At 47.4% G+C, this 18,840-nt stretch overlaps 5 protein-coding genes across 5 annotated transcripts; 2 read left to right on the top strand and 3 right to left on the bottom strand.

Moving 5' to 3' along the window:
• Nucleotides 1-4,006: 4,006 nt before the first annotated feature.
• Nucleotides 4,007-5,815, bottom strand: BDW43DRAFT_320815 (putative MFS multidrug transporter; the record flags this gene model as incomplete). The annotated part of the gene is made up of 4 exons (XM_032049174.1): nucleotides 4,007-4,150; nucleotides 4,209-4,666; nucleotides 4,729-5,617; nucleotides 5,687-5,815. 4 exons carry the CDS (start codon nucleotides 5,813-5,815, stop codon nucleotides 4,007-4,009), a joined length of 1,620 nt encoding a protein of 539 aa, XP_031898210.1.
• A 275-nt stretch (nucleotides 5,816-6,090) lies between these two features.
• On the top strand, nucleotides 6,091-8,260 carry BDW43DRAFT_301812 (uncharacterized protein; the record flags this gene model as incomplete). Its single annotated transcript, XM_032045115.1, has 6 exons — nucleotides 6,091-6,248; nucleotides 6,318-6,384; nucleotides 6,454-7,070; nucleotides 7,119-7,381; nucleotides 7,431-8,026; nucleotides 8,162-8,260. The coding sequence occupies 6 exons, from the start codon at nucleotides 6,091-6,093 to the stop codon at nucleotides 8,258-8,260; spliced, it is 1,800 nt and encodes a 599-aa protein (XP_031898209.1).
• Nucleotides 8,261-9,014: 754 nt separating this feature from the next.
• Nucleotides 9,015-9,783, top strand: BDW43DRAFT_313180 (uncharacterized protein; the record flags this gene model as incomplete). The annotated part of the gene is made up of 2 exons (XM_032047535.1): nucleotides 9,015-9,139; nucleotides 9,252-9,783. The coding sequence occupies 2 exons, from the start codon at nucleotides 9,015-9,017 to the stop codon at nucleotides 9,781-9,783; spliced, it is 657 nt and encodes a 218-aa protein (XP_031898208.1).
• Nucleotides 9,784-11,434: 1,651 nt separating this feature from the next.
• Nucleotides 11,435-15,728, bottom strand: BDW43DRAFT_282856 (GDPD-domain-containing protein). The gene is made up of 9 exons (XM_032042689.1): nucleotides 15,314-15,728; nucleotides 13,153-15,264; nucleotides 13,041-13,099; nucleotides 12,951-12,992; nucleotides 12,918-12,921; nucleotides 12,743-12,843; nucleotides 12,384-12,681; nucleotides 11,921-12,330; nucleotides 11,435-11,836 (listed from the first exon to the last, which is right to left on the bottom strand). Exons 1-9 carry the CDS (start codon nucleotides 15,567-15,569, stop codon nucleotides 11,747-11,749), a joined length of 3,372 nt encoding a protein of 1,123 aa, XP_031898207.1. The 5' UTR covers nucleotides 15,570-15,728; the 3' UTR covers nucleotides 11,435-11,746.
• BDW43DRAFT_282852 (ankyrin repeat-containing domain protein) lies at nucleotides 15,714-18,469 on the bottom strand. The gene is made up of 2 exons (XM_032042688.1): nucleotides 17,944-18,469; nucleotides 15,714-17,862 (listed from the first exon to the last, which is right to left on the bottom strand). Exons 1-2 carry the CDS (start codon nucleotides 18,363-18,365, stop codon nucleotides 15,930-15,932), a joined length of 2,355 nt encoding a protein of 784 aa, XP_031898206.1. The 5' UTR covers nucleotides 18,366-18,469; the 3' UTR covers nucleotides 15,714-15,929.
• Between the last annotated feature and the right edge of the window lie 371 nt (nucleotides 18,470-18,840).

The following is an 18,840-nucleotide window of genomic DNA, read 5'->3' as shown; positions in this document are numbered from 1 at the left end:
ACTGTCCAAAATCGTTCGGTAAACTAGCTTGAAGAATAATGCATCACTATCAGATATAACTATTGTCTGTTATCTTGAAATTTGCGAGATGTGGTTAGCCGTAAGTTCTCGTCGGCCAGGGAAGTTTGAAGAGACAACAAGGAGAAATGGCTTACAGAGCCATAGATCATGGCCTAGAAACCTAGCAGTAGTGATATAGAGCCTTTTCTCGCCGATAATCTGCCATGGCTTCGTGCTAAGAACAAGGGGAGATCCAATCAAAAAACAGCTTTACATTAAGCAGGCTACCAGGAAACGACAGAACCGCTGATGTCTTACGCCAGGGATATCAGAGATCAACCCAGCAAGATTTGAAAGCCTCGGCCTGATCGCACTGCCATTGCTCCGACATTTCTACATTCGGATAGGTTATCCAAAACCCGTGCAGGAGACAGGTATACCTTCGTACCGACGTTCTTCCTGCAGGATCTGTTCGAACAGTTACGTCCCTTCCCGTCATGGATTGATTCTACTCGCACGCATAGAAGACTGTGGGCTGGGTGAAGTTTGCACGGGACTCGAACAATAAAGTAGAGAAGCGTTTTGCCTCAATTAGAATATCATGTTTAATTTTGATAGGGATCATGCAGTCAATACGAATAGCAGAACGACCTCCACGACCCATGAGCTCATTAGCGATGAAATCAAAGGATTTTCTGGTCAGCACTGGATCTTGCGGACGTTCTGCCGAGCAGGAAGCCCTTTTCAATCTCTATTGGTACGGCAAATAATCGTAATTGGTCTCCAGGCACAAGATCAGGATATGTAACTGGGTTGGTTAACCTTGTAGGTCCGGATCCTCATGTACATGCGTGCACGTCCTTTCTCTATGTATTGCGCTAAACACATACATTATGAACGTTACAATTAGATAACTTATACTAGAACACGCGCTACGAATAGCGGTAAGAGCGGTGAGGCCAATCCACTCTCCTTCAAACCTTACCTCTTATTCCAAGTTCACGCAGCTGTCCATATACTCTGTTCAGAGGTATGAGTATTGCTCGAACAGCGACTTCAAATATACCTCATGGGAATGACACTTACTTTCAAAAGAAAGTTGGTCGTCATGATCTGTATTTTGTTTTTGAAAGGAGGATTGGATTTCTTCATCACTTGGTCTATCGCCAAAAACTTCCCTTGCCATGATTCTGTATTCGTCTGCATTCATAGACCCTAATACAAGTCCATTAGATACCCGTAATTGCAAGGCTTCCTATAGCGCGGCTCGCCGTTGACGTCCTTGCCCTGCCAGAGAGAACGCATTAGTCGTTTCATGTGAATATTTGGCAAGAGTCACTGTGAACTACATGCAAAGTCTTAGAATGTTCTTATAAATATGTCAAGCATATCAACGTTTGGAGAGTTCTGTTATGCTGTAAGCTTGGAGATCCACAAACCTTGAAAAAATAGAATAGTTCGGTTTCCAGGAGAAGCGACTAGAAGAGAAAAATTGTATCTGATCAAGTGTCACAACAGTTATGTATAAATCATGAGGCACCGTAGAAAGATTTCAGAGCAAGCGTATGTGGCACATGAGGCTAGGACACGGTAGAGGATGTGAGATAAATAACTAGGGATATCCCCCCCAGTGCTCGTCAACCAGTAAAGAGTATCCCGCCATGTCGACCGAAGACAAAATCGCCAGTCTGGCGGTTCCTATCCGGATGGAATGTGAGAATTACATGAGTTTCTCAAGTCCACATTCAACTGTCGCAGGGGAGTCTCTTGAATGGAAGCAGCCTACAGCGAGGCCAAGTCGGATCGCAAGACATTATGGCTCATCGGGGGTTCGTCCTGGTATCTGCGTGGGCCTACTTGTTTGACTCTTCCACCATATCCTACTACTCAGTCGATGCCTTTTCATATTTCAAGCAGCACAGCTCTGTGCTCTCCACACTATCGATTACCACCTACATCATCAGTGCCGTGAGCAAGCCCTTTATCGCAAAAATTTTTCAGAAATCACCTCCCGACCCTACACGTACGCTTTCACTTGCTCTTTTATATTCTTGTTCTTGGGTATGAGGCCATCCTCAGGTTTGGAAACAAGGCAGTTGTTCAGGTCGAGCGAGATTTTCATCTTCGGTTTCCCGGGGTCCAAGCATTCTGCTTCCAGGTGTTTGTCTGTAACTTTGATGTTCTCGCAGGTCTTTGGAAAGTAGGTCCCGCTCTCCTCCTTATGACCATCGGGCAGGGTGTAACGCTGGGGCTGAGCGTGAGCGAGCGAGAAGGCTAACAGGGCGAAGAAGACAGTCAGCTGAAGCAATTTCAAGATCGCCGTTGGACGAGGATAGATGTTTGAATGGGACTTTTGGATATTTTGCTCAGGCAGTTTCCTATGCAGCCATTTTATCTCCCTACTGGTTCTTAAGAATAGCCGTCGGATTCTCGTCCTGCTCGCAGCGTTCTTGGATTCTTCGGGAGTCTTTATTCTCCCAACTTACGGTTCTAGAATCCATCGAGTACGTCTTCCCAGGGGCAAGTCATCCAGTAATAATGGCTTGTATCCGGTGATGGGGTATAACAAAAAAGTCAAAAGAAATAGAGAAGTGCTTTGTCTTCCCAAGGCTCCATAGCCGAGCAAGTGCGAAACTAGAAGCAATGGACAGGGAAGTGTCTATGAAAAAACATATCCATATCACAAAACCGCATCCTCGGGTATATTATACTTGTAGGGTTCAGGTTATAAACCAAATGACAATCTAGCACAAAATACTATAGCATGAAAGTTAAGACTATATATAGTTAACCTTTAGAATATTACCTAATTTGGCTGTTAGTATAATATACAAGGCGAATAAACACGACTTACAGAAAAAAATAGTATATACACTGAATCAGTTAGCTATATTATAGTATTAGTAAAATATATACAGAAATAAGAACAAAAACTTACATTTCCTATAAAAGATTTGACCACAGAAGTGAAATATGGGTAGAAAAATAATAAGGAGACTTAAAAACAAGATTATAATAACTATAATAATAGAAAACTAGACTTTATATTAGGAAGTCATTGAATATTCTTCTTTCCCCTACCTGGGGAAGGTTGGGAGCTAAGTAAGTCATATTTAATTGCTTCTTTCCATGCTCGGCATGGGCCCACCCCTGTCTTAAACCACTTACCAGTACCCCAAAGTTGTAGAATCATAGCCTTCGATTCCTCACGTTGCAAGATTAGTCTAGGAAAGCTTCTGGCGCAATGTTCTACTGCCTTGGAAAGTTTTTCTGTATTAGGGCAGGACAGTTGAGACCGACTTCTAAGAGTGGGTCCGCCAACTTACGGAATGGAATAATATTGTTCCAGACGTGGCAAGAGGTCTGTGTGTTGTGGCAGCAGAAAACTTTTCCAATCCATTTCAAAACATTTCACTTCTTTATATACACCTGCCACCTGCTCATTTTCTGGTCTTGTGTTCTCCTGCTGGTTTCTCTAATGTTATGAGACTGACTTACAGGCAGTCCTATATCATGGGAGGCTCTGCCTAAGGCATCACTGCCAAATCTTTACCCCACAAAAATTTCATACGACGCGTTATTCCTGTCCATCAGCTATTTCTTGTTCAATAGGCACGCTTAGGTTGGAACAGCTTATTCGTCCCGTAACATTATTGAAAATAGATGGTATTAGCTTAAATAACTTTCACTCAAAGCCACTGTGCACAGACACCAGGCCACGTTCGGAAAATTAGCTCCGTTCCGATTGTCGATGGGTCCACTCTAGAAGTAGGCGCCAACTATACACTCGTACTAGGGCCTCACCGAAGAAGGGTTGTGCTTACCTATATACCAAGGAGCATTACACGTTGACGACAAGCAAAATGAGATTGGTCCGAGGCAGCTGCAGCCATGCAATCTAAGGACTAGCCCAGGCGCCAATCGAGATTCCAGACGGTCTAAGATACAAAGTATGTTTCTGCTTGGAGTGGCATCCCCAATGACCATGGACAGCAACGTTGATTCCTCACACAGTGGCCTGCTTATCTGACTGAAGCTTACCAGTTTGCTCTGTACAATGCATATCATCTTCCTGCGTCGGGAGAGTATTGACCCATGGAATTCCGCCCGATAGAATAAATGCCAAAGCGGTACCAGCTATTGGAAGATACTAGTAGAATCAGCATCGTGTTTAACACGGTGATGACAATATCAGGAGATTAACTCACAAAGATAGTTGTGAGGGCGTTATTGTATGCAACAATAATATCGTCTAAACGGTCCGGAGATGCCTGTACTGCAACTTCCCGCACCCTTAGCGTTCCAGCATTAAGAAGCATCTCGATCTGCTTATAATCCAACGATGCTTGATCTTGTAGCTGCCTTTTCAGCTCGTTCTGAAAGATAGCGCCTCCTATGCTTTGCATCACCGCACTTCCAAAGTATTGCGTGAAAAGAACGGTCGCTATCCCGACTGGAACGCAGCGAGGTCTGTCCTTCAATACAAGCTGAACTGTAAGTAGAGGAATCTGGGCTGCAAATCCACAACCCAGACCCTGGAAGATCTGATAACCAATCCACGATGCGGACGTTGAGGATACAGTGAAAGTTGTGTAAAGCCCGTTCGCAATGCAGAGAAAGGCGGAACCAATGAAGAGCCACAGATTATAATATCTGAGGTGCTTGGCTATAGTAATACAGCGTCAGTATGAATTTTCGTGAAATGGTGCGAACATATCCTGTCTTTACCTAGTATTCCAGAGACAAGGGATCCAAAAACCTGAGTGCAAACCGAAGGCAGAAGCATGACTCCACTGCGAATGGGGCTTGCAGACTTAACGATTTGAAACCATTCCGGTAGATAGTAGACCGGAATGACGAATGACCCCAAAAACAAAAAGGCAAATGCAATACTAAGCATTGTCGATCTGCCCCGCAGGGGCACGATTGGGACCATAGCTTGATCCCCCATGTAACATTCCCAGAAGATAAAGATTGCCATTGTCACTGCAAAGCCGACGAAGAGTCCGATCACGGTCGCCGAGTCCCAGGGATATTCACTACCTCCCCACTGCAAGGCCAACATCATCATAATGATGGAGGGTATAAAGAGAGCGCATCCGATCAAATCGAGCTGTTTTAGGAAGGACACACGATGGGCCCCTGTGTTGCGAGGCGGATGGAAAAATAAAAGCAACGTCACCACAGTCACTGCTCCCGCTGGAAGGTTGATTAGAAAGCACCACCTCCAAGTATGTTCAGCCAAAGCGCCTCCGATAATTGGGGCGACAACAGTTCCCAGTGCATAAAGAGAGGTTATCAGCCCAGTGAACAGTGGAAGCTGCTGAGGGGTTGTTATCAGTGCAATAACTGAGAGCCCACCCGACACTACCCCAGAGCCTCCAGCACCAGCCACTGCTCTTCCGATTATGAACATTTTGGAACTGTATGCCACACCGCAAATCAGGGACCCTAGAAGGAATATGCCGTAGAACCCGAGGTATGTCCATCGCAGCGACAGCAATGAAGAGAGCTTGCCACTGATAGGTTGAAGAGCGCACATCGTGAGCGGATAGGTAGCTCCATACCAGCCGATATCTGTCGTAGCATGGAAGTGGGTCGATATCGAAGGAATGGCCTTTGAGAGGTAGCTTTTAGTTCCACAGAGAATCAAGCAACAGAACCGAGAGTCTTTCAATGAACTTACAGTAGCAATAATAGAGACGTCCAATGATATCAGGAAAGTGGCTATCATAATTCCGGCCAAGATGCTATAGAGCTTCACAGAACTGACTGGCTGTGCTCTGGACATCGCGTCAGGAGGACTTGAAGACATCATCAACAAGGTTGACCAAGATTTCGAACGATTGTATTGGTAGTCTACTGCAATGAGGGTATTCGAAATGTTACTGCAGCTTTTATGCTGTCCCTGATCTCCTAACAGTTACTAAATTGGGTAGTCTGTTGCATAGTAGGCCGGGGCATGGACCGGCCCCGTGACCGGCTCCGAGGCCGACTCCGACCCCGCGCTGCGTTAGCCTCTGCCTCCGGCTTCTACCTCAGTGTCACTCATCACCGTGGAACCAGAGCTATCTCTCAATACAAAGAGCAATGCAACCTAAAGCCCCCTCAAGGCGGCATGCCTGTGTACGATGCATTCAGTTGAAGGTGAAATGCGTTCCAGTCGAGAATGGACGGTGTCAACGATGTGCGAGACTCGACCGACACTGTGCTTTTCCAGACGGCTCGCGTAGGAATACAAGCATCAGGTTAGCCTAATGACTATATACACCTGTGTTGGGGTCGGCTGTCGGGTAACCTTCTCTCCCTCTCTCCAGAAATAGCCGCATCGATATCATCCAGCACCAGGTCGACACACTTGCTGCTCAATTACATACTGATAAGGTATCCTATTTCGAACGGATGCTACACCCCTTCCCTGCCAGAAGAAGATTATCTAACTGTTTTGACTAGGACCCGAGGATGGAGTTGTCACCTATAACAGAAACGCCATCCCCTTCTGCGATCAGTAATACTTCGTTACAGCCAAGTCCTGTGCCTGAACCGCTCAACGACTTTATTACCCGGGGACTTCTCAATATCACTGAAGGCGAAGAACTTCTCTCCAAGTTCCGCACTGACTTGATGCCCCTGTTTCCATTCGTCATTATACCCGAAGTGAGCTTTGTTGAATTGCGCAAGCAGTCTCCATTCCTCCTCTTGTGCATAATGACAGCTTGTCTCGAGCACAAGCCCACTCTACAGCAGAAATTGGAATTCGAAGCGCGAACTGTGGTCTCTACCCGCATAGTAATGAACATGGAGAGGGACATGGATTTACTTCGGGGGTTACTGGTTCATATCGCATGGTATCACTATCATTGGCGCATCTATCATACCCAGGTGTACATGCTTCTCCAGATGGCTATGGCCATCGTTGTTGATTTGGGACTTGACAGATACGACAACTTCAAAATGCAACGCATCTCTCATGATGGAAAAGGGACAGAGGAGTCACACAAAGGACAAGCGCTCTATCTGACTCCTGACGGACAGCGTGCCTTCTTAGGGTGCTATTATCTATGTTCCAAGTGAGGGCTTCTAAAATGCGGTAGAGTGTTATTGACTAACAGAGTAAGGGCCTCGATATTCCGGCGACAGCTGACCATGAAACATACGGACTGGGTCGAGTATTGTGCTGATAGCTTAGGTCAAAGGGCGGAGTATCCCACTGACCAGTCTCTAAAAGCACTAATTGAGATCCAATCGCTTGCGCGGCAATCGGAGCTAGAGGTCGAAGACCCTATCCATGCGATGAGCAAGGACGAACTGTTCCAGTCTATGGACGTACTTGAGAATCGAATTGAGCACCTTCTCGTACAGGAAACACAGTGTAATACCTGTATGTCCATCTGAGACTGATTAGTTTCGCCATTTACTGATTTGACTAGGGTCCCTGCGTTTGGAGCTCAACGCAATTCCTGCCATTGTTCTCGGGCATGCTCTTCGGCGACAAAGACATGTCCATCGCCAGTATGAGAAACGGCGACTGCTTACCATTGCGCGTTCCGCGTTCAACATTGTGACGGTATTCCTCGCATCGCCGGCTTCGGTCACACCTAATCTCCCTATGTTCAGTTACACATCCATCTGGTACGGCCTTCTTGTTTTATCGAAGCTGAGCTTGCTTTCGGATGCCGCGACAAAAGGCAAGGCAGTCGAAGTCTATAACAAAGATATCCACAACCTCGGCCTTGCTGCTATGCAGAAAATGGAGGCAATGTCACGAAGAAACGATGTTTGGGATAATTGCCGTGCAGTGATTGGATCTATGCTCTCATGGTTAGAGAGCAGTCGGACACAGCCCCAATCAATACAAGTTCGAGGAGATACATCAAACACCCAGGACGCTGAAAGCGCTCATATGTTACCACAACCAATACCCGAAGATCCCACTCGAGCTACAGAGTCTGTAGCGATGGCCGAAGATTGGGATGCTACCGTATGGCAACATATGTTGCAAGATTTGACCTGGATAGGATTACCGGTGGAGCAGCAGTTCGCTGTAGATCTAGCCTACATGCCTTGAAAGCAATGTGACCTTCATACCCCTGTCCACCGGATTACGCAGGCTGAATTTTGTTTGGTTTAACCTCATTGAACTGTGGTATACACTAATTAGGTTCACAATCTATCGCCGCGCCTGCGAAACGGAACCTTTCCTGCCTCACTTCCCCATGCTGACCGAGTGTACATTCAGTGGCCTGCATCGATGCGATAACGCCATCAATTCTCTTGTCCTGGGGCACTAGCTTGACATGTGAACCTTGTGCCAGGTGATACAACTTCAAAGCTCTGCGCTGCCATAATTTATGGATGAAATGAAACTTCAGTTTACCGTGCTGCTCCGTCAACACTGAACTTATATGTCGAAAATGTAGTATAAAGGCCGTCTATTCCCCAGACTGTTTTTGACTCGTTGCCACTAGGGGTTATTGATTTCATCAGTCCAGTCCGGCATTTCCAGCGAGATTGCTCCATACTCCGGCACTATACCAGCACCTTGCTTTCGTTTCGGTGGTACTTGATCTGGGTATCTATGGAGATAAATCAGTTACTACTACCAATCTCCAGGAGATTTGTGGGGGACCAATAGAGAAACACACCTGGTTTATTATTCCAGGTGTGGACATGCAAGGCTTCCTGGTCCGTATAAAGGCCGACCTCTATCCCCGAATGTGCTGACGAAAGTGACGCTACGGGATGATCTTCCTTTTCCCTCGGCTGGAATCAAGAGATGAGGAAGGTATCATCGTAACCACGACTACCGGGCTTCCCCATACCATGATGCTCCACCGTCTTCGGCGCCGACGAAAAGTCATACGGCGAACCTTTGTGGCTCTAAGGAGCAAAGTGACGACCGCGGCGGCCGACTTCCAGGTTGGGGACTGTATGCACTCCTTGACCTCTACGGTGGGCGCCTTCGCGCAATATGTGGGCACCGGTGATGTCGTGACCCTCAAAATACCCCTGACATGTCCTTCGAAGCTGGCACCTCGATGAGCAATGCCATCGGGACCATCGGGCTGGCCCTCTTCAAGTCGCTCGCCCTTCCCGGCAGTCCACTGCATCCGGCCCAGACTCTCATGACCGTGTTGGTGTATGGTGGGAGTACACCACGGGAACGATGGCCATCTAAATCTTGAAACTGTGAGACCAAAACCCGTTCCCTACCTATACTTCTACGCTCATGGGTTATTGTTTACTACTAGGTCCGGGTATTGGCCCTTCGCGACGCGCTCGTCGCGGAACTTCAATCTGGTCCGGTGGTACGGGGCCGACGCGGTATTTGATTACCACGCGCCTCACTGTGTCACAGATATCTGGGCGTCGACTAAGAACGGGCTCAAGTATGTCTTGGACTGCATCTCCGAGCCCAAGACGATGGCGTTCTGCTACCAGTGCCTGGGCCGGTTGAGCGGCAAGTATACTGTGCTGGAACCCTACCCGGCATTTCTCCATACACGTCACACGGTCCAGCCGGATTGGGTGCTGGAGCCGACGCTGCTGGGGAAGCCTATTGGGTGGGCAGCGCCCTTCGCCCGGAAGGGATGTCCGGAAACGCGAAGGCTCGCCCTGGAATGGTTTACGATTGCCCAGAAGCTCTTGGATGAGGGTCTCTTGAAGACGCATTCCATTCAGTGCATGGAAGGGGGCTTCGACGGAGTTTTGGCGGAACTGGAGCTCCTGCGTTCAAAGACGGTCTCTGGTAGGAAGCTGGTTTATTCCGTTTACTTTGAGTAGGGGGGATCTGTGGTTCGGTGGCAGATGAAGATGAAAGTGGCGTACATATATACTTACTAGGTGTAGCTAGACTTCGCCGATAAGCTAAACAAATGAATTTATGGTCTGTGTATAAATTATTGAAACAAGCAATGCTCGATCTGCTACTTATTCGCAAAGTCGCTGACAGGTCATGTCATTTGATGAACTGAGACATGGCTACAGCCCCTTCATAAGTTTTTGAACTATCCCCCACGCCACTGGTGCTGCTCCTCTTGCCTATGATAGCGTTTGGGCCACTAGGCTCTTGAAGGCATGCAGCCATGATGGTTTTGCTCTGCCATGCGCGAGCTAATCGACGACGATTTGAATTTCTAGTTAGATTTTTCAATCTTAAATTTTCCAATCTCCAACATACACCTTCTTTTTCCTTGGTCCTTCTACTCTCCTTCTCTGGTCTCTTACATTTGCTCTCGTGGTCACTTCATCTACGGAGTTCTGAGGTTTTGTATGGGAATAACAGCCCCTGGTGACACAGGTTCCTAACATGTGAGGGTTAGATCTGTAATAACCGGACACCCATTGGCGCAGGACACTGGGTTCATTCTGTAGGCAACATCCTTTTACGAAGATAGACACGTCAGCAGGCTCTAGTGAAATTTGAGGATAGGAGGAATTTGCCTTGCCGCCTCTTCCGAAGAGAAACGCGGAATGATGGAGTCAATGCACTGTGAACGAGTACAAGGAGTCTAGTACAACCTGCAAAAGTGGCGGCATCACAATTTTATTTTCTCGTAACCTACATACACTCTCCCCTTCGGTTTCCATTCCCTATACACCTTTCCCCTCCAGCTCCCAAATCGCCTGGCCTCCAAAATATTCCATTTCCTATAATATGTTGCTTACACATCACATGGACAACTTCAAACCGTGGACGCCCCCTCACTCAAAATCATTCTCACGGCACAGTTCTCTCAATTCACGCTTGTGCCAAGTAATTTCTTACCTTAGATTCGGTCTTTGTTCTTTATATCAGGAGAAGAGGACAATGTACTGAGTTTTAAGATGCTCCTGGAGATAACATTTCATTTCGCCATCTGGGGAGCAATCAGGCGTAGCAACTAACAGATAGACACTACCATTTCATTTCTCTAGAAAATAATGGTTCACTATCTGCTCCTATTGGTCCCTGGGAAACTACGAAGGAAAAGAGAGCTATATGTCCTGGGAGACAGGCTCATGGTAAATCAGTGGCTAGTGAATGACCAAACAGAGCCCTCGGAATGTATATCGAAAGAGCTTGGAGGCTTCGCCCTTGCCCTGAAGCATCCCCTTTCGCACATGCTAGTATGTGGAACACATAGGCAGATAGGCTTTACGCAGTCCGACGTACATCCATAACTTGTATTTTCGGGAAGACGGGTTCCTGGTGAATTGTCGAAAGAGGAATTTCTCGAGAGTCTGAGTTTCATATAACCTTGACCGTCAATGATCAAATATTACTCAGGGCTATGTCTCCGGGATGCATCTCGCGGGGCAGTTCATTGCAGAGCCGTGATGACAGTCGCCCTGATACAGCCTGGTAGGGCGTCTGTACAGTATGTTCCAACAATGAAAGAGGGATGATCGACAGATACTTAAACTAGTGAATAAACTACAGATGATAGCTGTAAAAGAACCTGATTGTTATTATTCGCTTCTGTAACCCTGAGAGTTCTTATACAAGATGAACGTCAGATTGATTCCCAATTTATCTGATTATATACGGAATTAGTCCGGACCTGAAGCTCTATAGTTAACCTGGGTGAGCCTCAATTCACGGCAGTAGATAATAAAGCCCACACCGTCCCCCTTTTTCAGGTCTCCCAGCACTTTTCCTTAGAGAGAGCAGGCTGGAATCAAACTGGAATTGACAGGCTAGAACTTCCAAGGCTCAAATGCCAGTGTGTACAGTGGTAGATGAGATGGAAATACAGAATACTACTTAATTGTCCGCAGATGTGGTATGTAACTCCGCAGTTATAAGCCCAACTCTATCAACCATCAGGATGTCAATGCCAGCTGCTGCTTGTACCTAAAAAGCAAAGCCGTTAGTCAGTTTAATGCCCTCGTGTTTCTACGAAGCATTGGCATTACGGTGAGCGTTCTGAAAGCTTACTTTGGCGTTCTGTGGGATGTTGTTCTGGGTTCCATAGGACCCGCAAACCAGCCCTGAGCTTTTCACATATCTGATGAGCCTTGGGCACGCTATCAGCGTCTCAGATGCGAAGACAATGCCGGCCAAGTCCCATCGCTTCGCGAAACGAATAGCAGCCTGCATACTGCTGGCCCTTATTTCCATGTCCGTCATCGGTGGCTTGCCAGCATTAGTTACAAACATGACAGGATACATCCGTTGCTTGATGGCTAAAAGAATGCAGACTTCTGGCGTAAAAGAAGAGAGAATGATAGCCCGTTTATTTCTGCCGTGGGAGATGAGTATCTCAAGTACTGTGTCGATGAATGTATTGATCTCAATGGCGACAGGTGCCACTCCTGCATCGACCGCCTCGTGAAGTCGAGGATATTCTTTGTTCCGTCATTAACAGGCAGGAAACGACAAAGTAGATACCAAAACATACTTATCTCGATATTGAAATTGATCGACTCAGGCAGTTCCACAAGCAGCTCTTCTAGCGTTGCAAAGGCGTCCTGTATAAAGTCACCTCTGGTATTTGGCTTGAAACCTTTATTTATAAAATCAACGGTGTACTTCATTCTGTCGCGGAACTCGTGGACCCCTCGTTCATGATCCTGTGTCAACGACTGTGAGCGAAGTTTGACTCGGTTCGTTCCGTCCGGCATATTCCGTGTGTCCACTTTTCGAAGTACGGATATTGGTTCGCCTCGCGGCAATTGGACTTTGCTAAAGTACATAAACTTTTTAAGGTTAGAATGGACCACGCCTGAAAAAAAAAAAAAAAAAAAAATTTATACTGACCTGTTCAAAACTCAGGTCATGGATAGGAATGTCTGTCCCGGATTCGCTGAGCGAGAAATCGTGGTATATAATAGGTAGAAGGTCTCTTGTTAACTGCACATCTGGGTATACTTTAGCACGGACAGAACACATTCGGCGCGTGGATTGGTTTATTACCAAACTAATAAACTGTCAGCAAATCTCGTGCAATATCAGAAGCATCACTTACTTCGACAAATGTAGCTCCATGCCTTGCAGCTGAAAGGAATGACTACACTTCATGTTAGTCAGGCTAGAGTTTACTCGAAGACTACTGTACCTCGACGGTGTTCTCTCCCAACTGGAGATAGTTGCGACTGGCAGTGTTTTGGCCAAATCCTTATTTACATTAGTACGTATTCTGAGCACAGAGTGGACAGATAGACACTCACCTCTGTGTCCGACAAGCTGTAAACCTTTTCCTCTGACGGAATGGGCTGGCATGAAGGGAGAAGCTGGGTGAGCCATTGGTTTGGCGACGACAAAGGTGAAAGTCACGGTACCCATAACACTCAATGTCTCTTTTTCAAGGATGGCTATGGAGCGGGCTCTGACAAGGCTCTCGCGATGCGCCCCAAAACAATTGTTGAGAGTTTTTAATGAAGCTGCACCACTGCCCAAAAGGCTGGGGCCTGTTGTGTGCAAATACCCTTTGCGGAACAACTTAAAAGATATCCAGGCTTTATCAGGATCTGAGACCGGGAAGACAAATGGATCATTGACCGTATCCCTCAAAGTGGGTAGCTCCACAAGAAGACTTGTACTGCTCTGCCCCCCGATTGATACTTCCATCGAAAGGTCGTTGTTTGTATACACGGCGTTTTCTGCACTGGAATCCATCAGATCCACAGCCTTAACCTGCTTGCCATTTCGTAGGTCACCGAGATTGACAATAACATAACTTTGGTCAGTTCGAAAGCTGGGCTTGACTCCAGATACGGGCTTCGTGGGCATGCTAGCAGGGCCACCGGAAGATATATCAATATTCCATGCATTCAGGGTTTCCGCTAGTGCTAGATGGCCCCTCAGTGCGGCGTGCTCTTTCGCAGTCCATCCCAGATGGTCTTGTAAGTCTTGCTTCGCTCCTGCCTTGAGAAGAAGATTGGCCACGGCTTGATGACCTTCCACGCATGCAATGAATAACGGGGTCCAGCCGTGGACAGACTCAGGTATATTGATTTCAATATCTCTGCCATTATTTAGGAGTGTATCCACATAATCCTCACGCCCACTTCGCGAAGCAACATAAAGGGCTGTCTCTCCATGGCTCGATAGTTGAAAACCAAACTGACATTTCCCAAGCAAGTCAACTATGTCGCTGTACTGATATTTAACAGCGATAGAAAGTAGATCGTTCAGGACTGTTCCCAAATCCTGGTCAATAGTCCTATCACCTGTTCTCCCAGCTAAGCGGAGTGTGTCCAACAAAACGGTTGTACTAATGGCATGGTTGTTAATCACCGAGTAGTGTAAAGCAGTATAACCGTGGGAGTCCAAGGACAAGATCAGACTTGCGAGGTAGCTCTCGCCACAAGCATCAAGGGGACCTAAAATGGATTGGCAAATGATTGGAAAACCATAGAATGCACCGTAATGGAGCGGAGTACGCCCAAAAATGTCCTTTGATGAGAGAATATCCTTCCTATTAGGGCCAAGCTGTTCAATTGCGCAAACAAACAAGCTGTTCCCTAGTTCATCACGAGATCCGGCTGAATCACACAATGGGCAAGTTCTTAACCTTGCATGCTCTTTCAAAATATCCCCTCGACCAGAGATGGTGATTATGTGGTTCAAGATCTTGTGGTCTATCGCAACACCATACTTAGGGAAAGCTTTCGATAGGAGAAAGGAGGCGGAAAATCTAGCCCCAGAGGCAATCGAAAGATTTGCTAAATCATAAAGGAGCCCTTGGAAATAAGAGTCCTGTGTCCTATTTCTCAAGTACATCTCTTCCAGTTGGTTGGCCAGATTAGATGGCTCGTCATTTGCAATAAAAGAAAGCAGAGAGGTGTCGTAGGCAGACGCACGGAGGTGTTGACCACTGGTGCGTTGGAGACATAAAGATCTAGTCGTCGCATGAAGATTTGCATCGGCGCGGACCCGAGTAATGTCTGCTATCAACGCGTTTAATCTTTCGTTGAACTTCGAGCACAGGGTATCACGATCGCTTTTCGATTTGGTCCACGTCGATTTGTGGCCTTGATGAAAGTGTTCCGCCAGGTTTCCGTGCCTCTCGAGCTTGGCGTATATCCGATGGATGGCTTCTTCATTCACTCGAGAGTACCATTGCAACTTTTCCAAATCTTTGCGAAGCTCTACAAGAGCTCTGAGGAAGTTTCCAACTTCGTAGCAGTTGGCATCATATGTTTTCGGCAAGGTATTCGCTTCCGGCGCCACACCATATATTCTACAAAGCTCTGCTCCCCGTTCATGCAGTAACTGATACTTTTCATAATGAAAACCGGAGAAAGAATCGATACTACGATCGAGTGATGTGTAAACCCCTGAATTTATGTGAGAAATGACCTTCACATAAAGAAAACCGAAACTGACCACTAAAATCCGGTTGTGTTCTCATCGAGTCCGCCTCCGCTCTGACAGCCTTATTAAACAGGCGCTTCAGTGAAGCGTAAGGGATATATAGTGGTGCCCATTCTGGAACCTGGTACTGGTGGAATTTCTGACCGAAAAGCATGACTGATCTGTCTAGGCAAATGGTGAATGAGGAGTGAGAGAAAGAGGTGGGATTGCTGCTGTGGTCCACGTAGACATCATCTAAAGAAGCCCTGTTATCAAAACTGACGTGCATGTGACTACCACCTTGTGCTCACAGAATCGCTGGTGAGGGAGGGGTAATTGAAGGTCGGTGGACTCGTACTTTATCTGCTGCCGTAATACCCAGCGGCACCATCCTTTTTAGGGCAAAGTTTGGCTCTCAGTGCATCCAAACCGAATCCACTAGATGATTTGTTCGCCCCGTCGTATTGCGCTTGCGAACCAACGAACCCATTATAGTGGGGAAGACAGCATTAGCGGCAATTAAATTACGCGACTAAACCAAGTAGTCCTGTAACCCCTAGCCCGTCCTACGCTTACGTAGCAGAGAGTAGAATGGAATAGCGACGACAAGTATATTCAAAACCAAAGGACAAATTTCTAGCTTTGGGATTTAAAAGAAAGTCCCCTCTAAGCGATCCGTTACCGGCGATTGCCTTTCGAGCGCGTCCTGGAAGCTACCATCGGAACTGCAACCACTATTGGGCTCTTTACTCAGACCTCCCATATCCGGATTGACCCTTAGAGGAAAGCAGGAATAAAAACCTGATTCTAGGTGGTCCTGCGACGTCTCCCTCTCGCTTGGAAGCTGATTGATAATACTCAATAGGTCATCAAAAGCGAGGGCCAAGTCGTCATTTAAATCAGGGCGCTGCCGTAAGCGGTTCCTAAAATCCCCGAGTGTATATTGCTTGTCGTATTTCATTCGGAAATGGTCGGTTGCAGCCAAAATACGAAGCGTCTCGCAGTCAGCGTATAGCGCAGCTATCTGAAGCAGGTGTGGCCCCTTCAGTCGCGGGCATACACAGTATTCGTGCCACCGATCAAGGATGAGCTGTAAGACGTTGTGGCTGTTATACGTGATCGCAGTAGTAAGGGGAGTCGAACCATCGACGGATATGGCATTAATATCCGCACCATATTCCAGTAGTAACATAGCAAAGCTGGCATTATCAGTTCGGGATGCGTGTATGAGCGCTGTTTTCCCATCTGTACCACTTGCGTCAACGTCCGCACCAAAGTCGAGAAGGCTTTTCAAAAGCAGAACATCTGTGGAATTCCGGGCGGCACAGTTGAGGGGGGTGCCTTTTCGCTCACCACTGGGGTTAGGGACATCGGTGTGCGCCCCAGCTTCTAGCAGCAGGCGAACGGCAACAGTGCGACCTTGGGCTGCCGCATTTGATAAGGGCCCAGAGAGTTGGATGTCCATTATATTTGGATCAGCACCATGGCCCAACAACGTGACAATCGCACGCGTGTCTCCTCGTGCGGCTGCCCAAGCCAACGGTGTGCGACCCATCGCATCTACACTGTTGATATCATCTGGGTTCTGAGCGATTTCATCTTCAAGGCTCAGCAACGACAGACCTAGGACGATCTTATGCGTTCTTGTGAATCCTGCTTCTTCTATGAAGTCCTCTAAATAGCCAACTTTCGCAATGCTACGTAGAGCAGCTACTGCCGTATCAGACAGACCCCCCTCGAGAAGGAAATGACATGCTTTGTTCCTCGGACTGTTATCACTTGCAGCAATCGGCCGATAGTCGGCATCCGCACCTGCGTCTATCAGAAACCTACAGGTTTCGTACTGTTTTCCGTAAAGGGCCCACCGAAGAACGGAGTAACCTCGAGTGGTGCTGACATCGCGAGGAGAAGCTAGGCCTTTCTCAAAGAGATATTTCAGACCTTCGGTGTCTCCATTTAGTGCGAAACTGACGCATTGTGCTGTGTCTGGCACCCTTCTTAGTGTATCCAGCTGCAACAAACTTCCAAGATTGGGCTGGTAGCCCACTTGCAATCGCACGATGGTGGATGATAGGAATCCTGAAGGAAACCAGTATTCCAGGCTCACTTGGCTTGCCCGTGACCTTTTGCATGCCGAAGAATTGCATTTCGGACTGAAAAGCGGCAGCCCAGCATACCCGACGAAGAGCCGGCCTAGGACGCGGTTTAAGAGCGCAGGGCTGCTCGATTTCTGCTGTAGATGGCAAGCACACGGGCACCCGGACCGACATGTAACTATGAATGGCGTGACGCGGACTCCCATTCCCTCTGATCTTGTCGTCGTCGTATATAGCTCTTTCTTCGATGGTGCTCGTATTTTTCGAGTAGTAGACATGTCATACGATGAGCCGACTTGCTTGAACTGACTGGCTTGAACCTGATCTGCCTGTTCGCGTAGCATCTCCTCAACCCTGGCGATACGCTCGTCGACGGCGGCAAGCCCGCTCAGAAAATTGTCTTGAAGCGCTACTTGTTGTTGCGAGGATTGTAGGGTGACTGTAGATATCGCTTCTATATCTAGGCGAATTTTCATCATGTCCTGTCTATTCTCCAGTCAGCGAATGTAGACTAGTTTAGCTTGGCCTTGCACTCTAGACTTAAAAGAATAGTGCTGCAGCACATACGAGTTGGAAGCGCCAAGGATTATGTTCAAATTAGCCTTGACAGTTCTGATATCTTCTTGGAGTGTCTGCAATCTGCTTTGTTCTTTTCGCCACGCATGCGCTCGGAAAATGGGAGCCCGTGAAACGCGACAAGCGGAGGCCAGCTGGCTGACAATGTCCTTGACCTCGACTAACTTCCTGTCTGCTTGTTTTAAAAGGTGCGGGATAGGTGAAAGTTTACTTTCAGGTAAGCCAGATCGATCGCTCACGAGTACTGATATCTGGAAGAGAACGAAATTAAGGTCGGCAACCTCATTGTTCACAGCGTGGAGCCGGCCTGGCAAGGTATCGCAAAGCGACCGCAGGTCCGAGAGAGCGGAGCAGGTTTGCGTAGCGAGCGTTGCAATTGCTATGATACTTGCGCTTACGGAGAGCGGATCCATTATAGTATCGGGTGTGCTCGATTCTATACCAGTAAAATGGGAGTCTACCCAAATCGTAGCTTAGCTTTGGGGTCTTCTCGGTGCTTGAACGCTCTTACATATTCGACAGATTGGCGGCCTGACCAACGCCTCCTGTTTTGGAGACCCCTCACTCTCATTTAGCGCTTTCAGACCTGAGAATCGTGCGGGACACTTGTCTCCCGCATTTCATTGGTTTGCCGACTGACGCGGGGCAGGGGTCGTCAGCCCATCACTGCCTAGGCGGCGCTTCTAAGCAAAGGAGCGAGTAAAATTGTGTCAGAGTGAAGGCTTGTAATGAGCGCTCATGAGCTAGACTCTTTCTCTGCACCTTGTAAGTAAACACTTAGACTTGGCAACTAGTTCATTGACAAAAAGAACTTGCAAGCAGGAAACGCAGTTCATGCAGAGACCCATACATAAGCTACGCACCGGTGCAGATAGCACGCTTTGTCCT

The sequence above is a fragment of the Aspergillus alliaceus genome, assembly GCF_009176365.1.
Source record: "Aspergillus alliaceus strain CBS 536.65 unplaced genomic scaffold BDW43scaffold_35, whole genome shotgun sequence".
NCBI lineage: Eukaryota > Fungi > Ascomycota > Eurotiomycetes > Eurotiales > Aspergillaceae > Aspergillus > Aspergillus alliaceus.
The sequence above is the reverse complement of the archived record's forward strand: the minus strand, read 5'-3'. Positions and strand labels throughout refer to the sequence as shown.

What these genes read in the sequence shown, in the direction of transcription:
- BDW43DRAFT_282856 (XM_032042689.1), bottom strand. Translation starts at nt 15,569, where the DNA reads ATGCACGTCAGTTTTGATAACAGGGCTTCTTTAGATGATGTCTACGTG. An exon ending in TGGGAGAGAACACCGTCGAG is followed by an intron (nt 12,993 to 13,040) that starts GTACAGTAGTCT and finishes CATGAAGTGTAG; the next exon opens with TCATTCCTTTCAGCTGCAAG. An exon ending in ATGACCTGAGTTTTGAACAG is followed by an intron (nt 12,682 to 12,742) that starts GTCAGTATAAAT and finishes AACCTTAAAAAG; the next exon opens with TTTATGTACTTTAGCAAAGT.
- BDW43DRAFT_282852 (XM_032042688.1), bottom strand. Translation starts at nt 18,365, where the DNA reads ATGGATCCGCTCTCCGTAAGCGCAAGTATCATAGCAATTGCAACGCTC. An exon ending in ATCCTTGGCGCTTCCAACTC is followed by an intron (nt 17,863 to 17,943) that starts GTATGTGCTGCA and finishes ACTGGAGAATAG; the next exon opens with ACAGGACATGATGAAAATTC.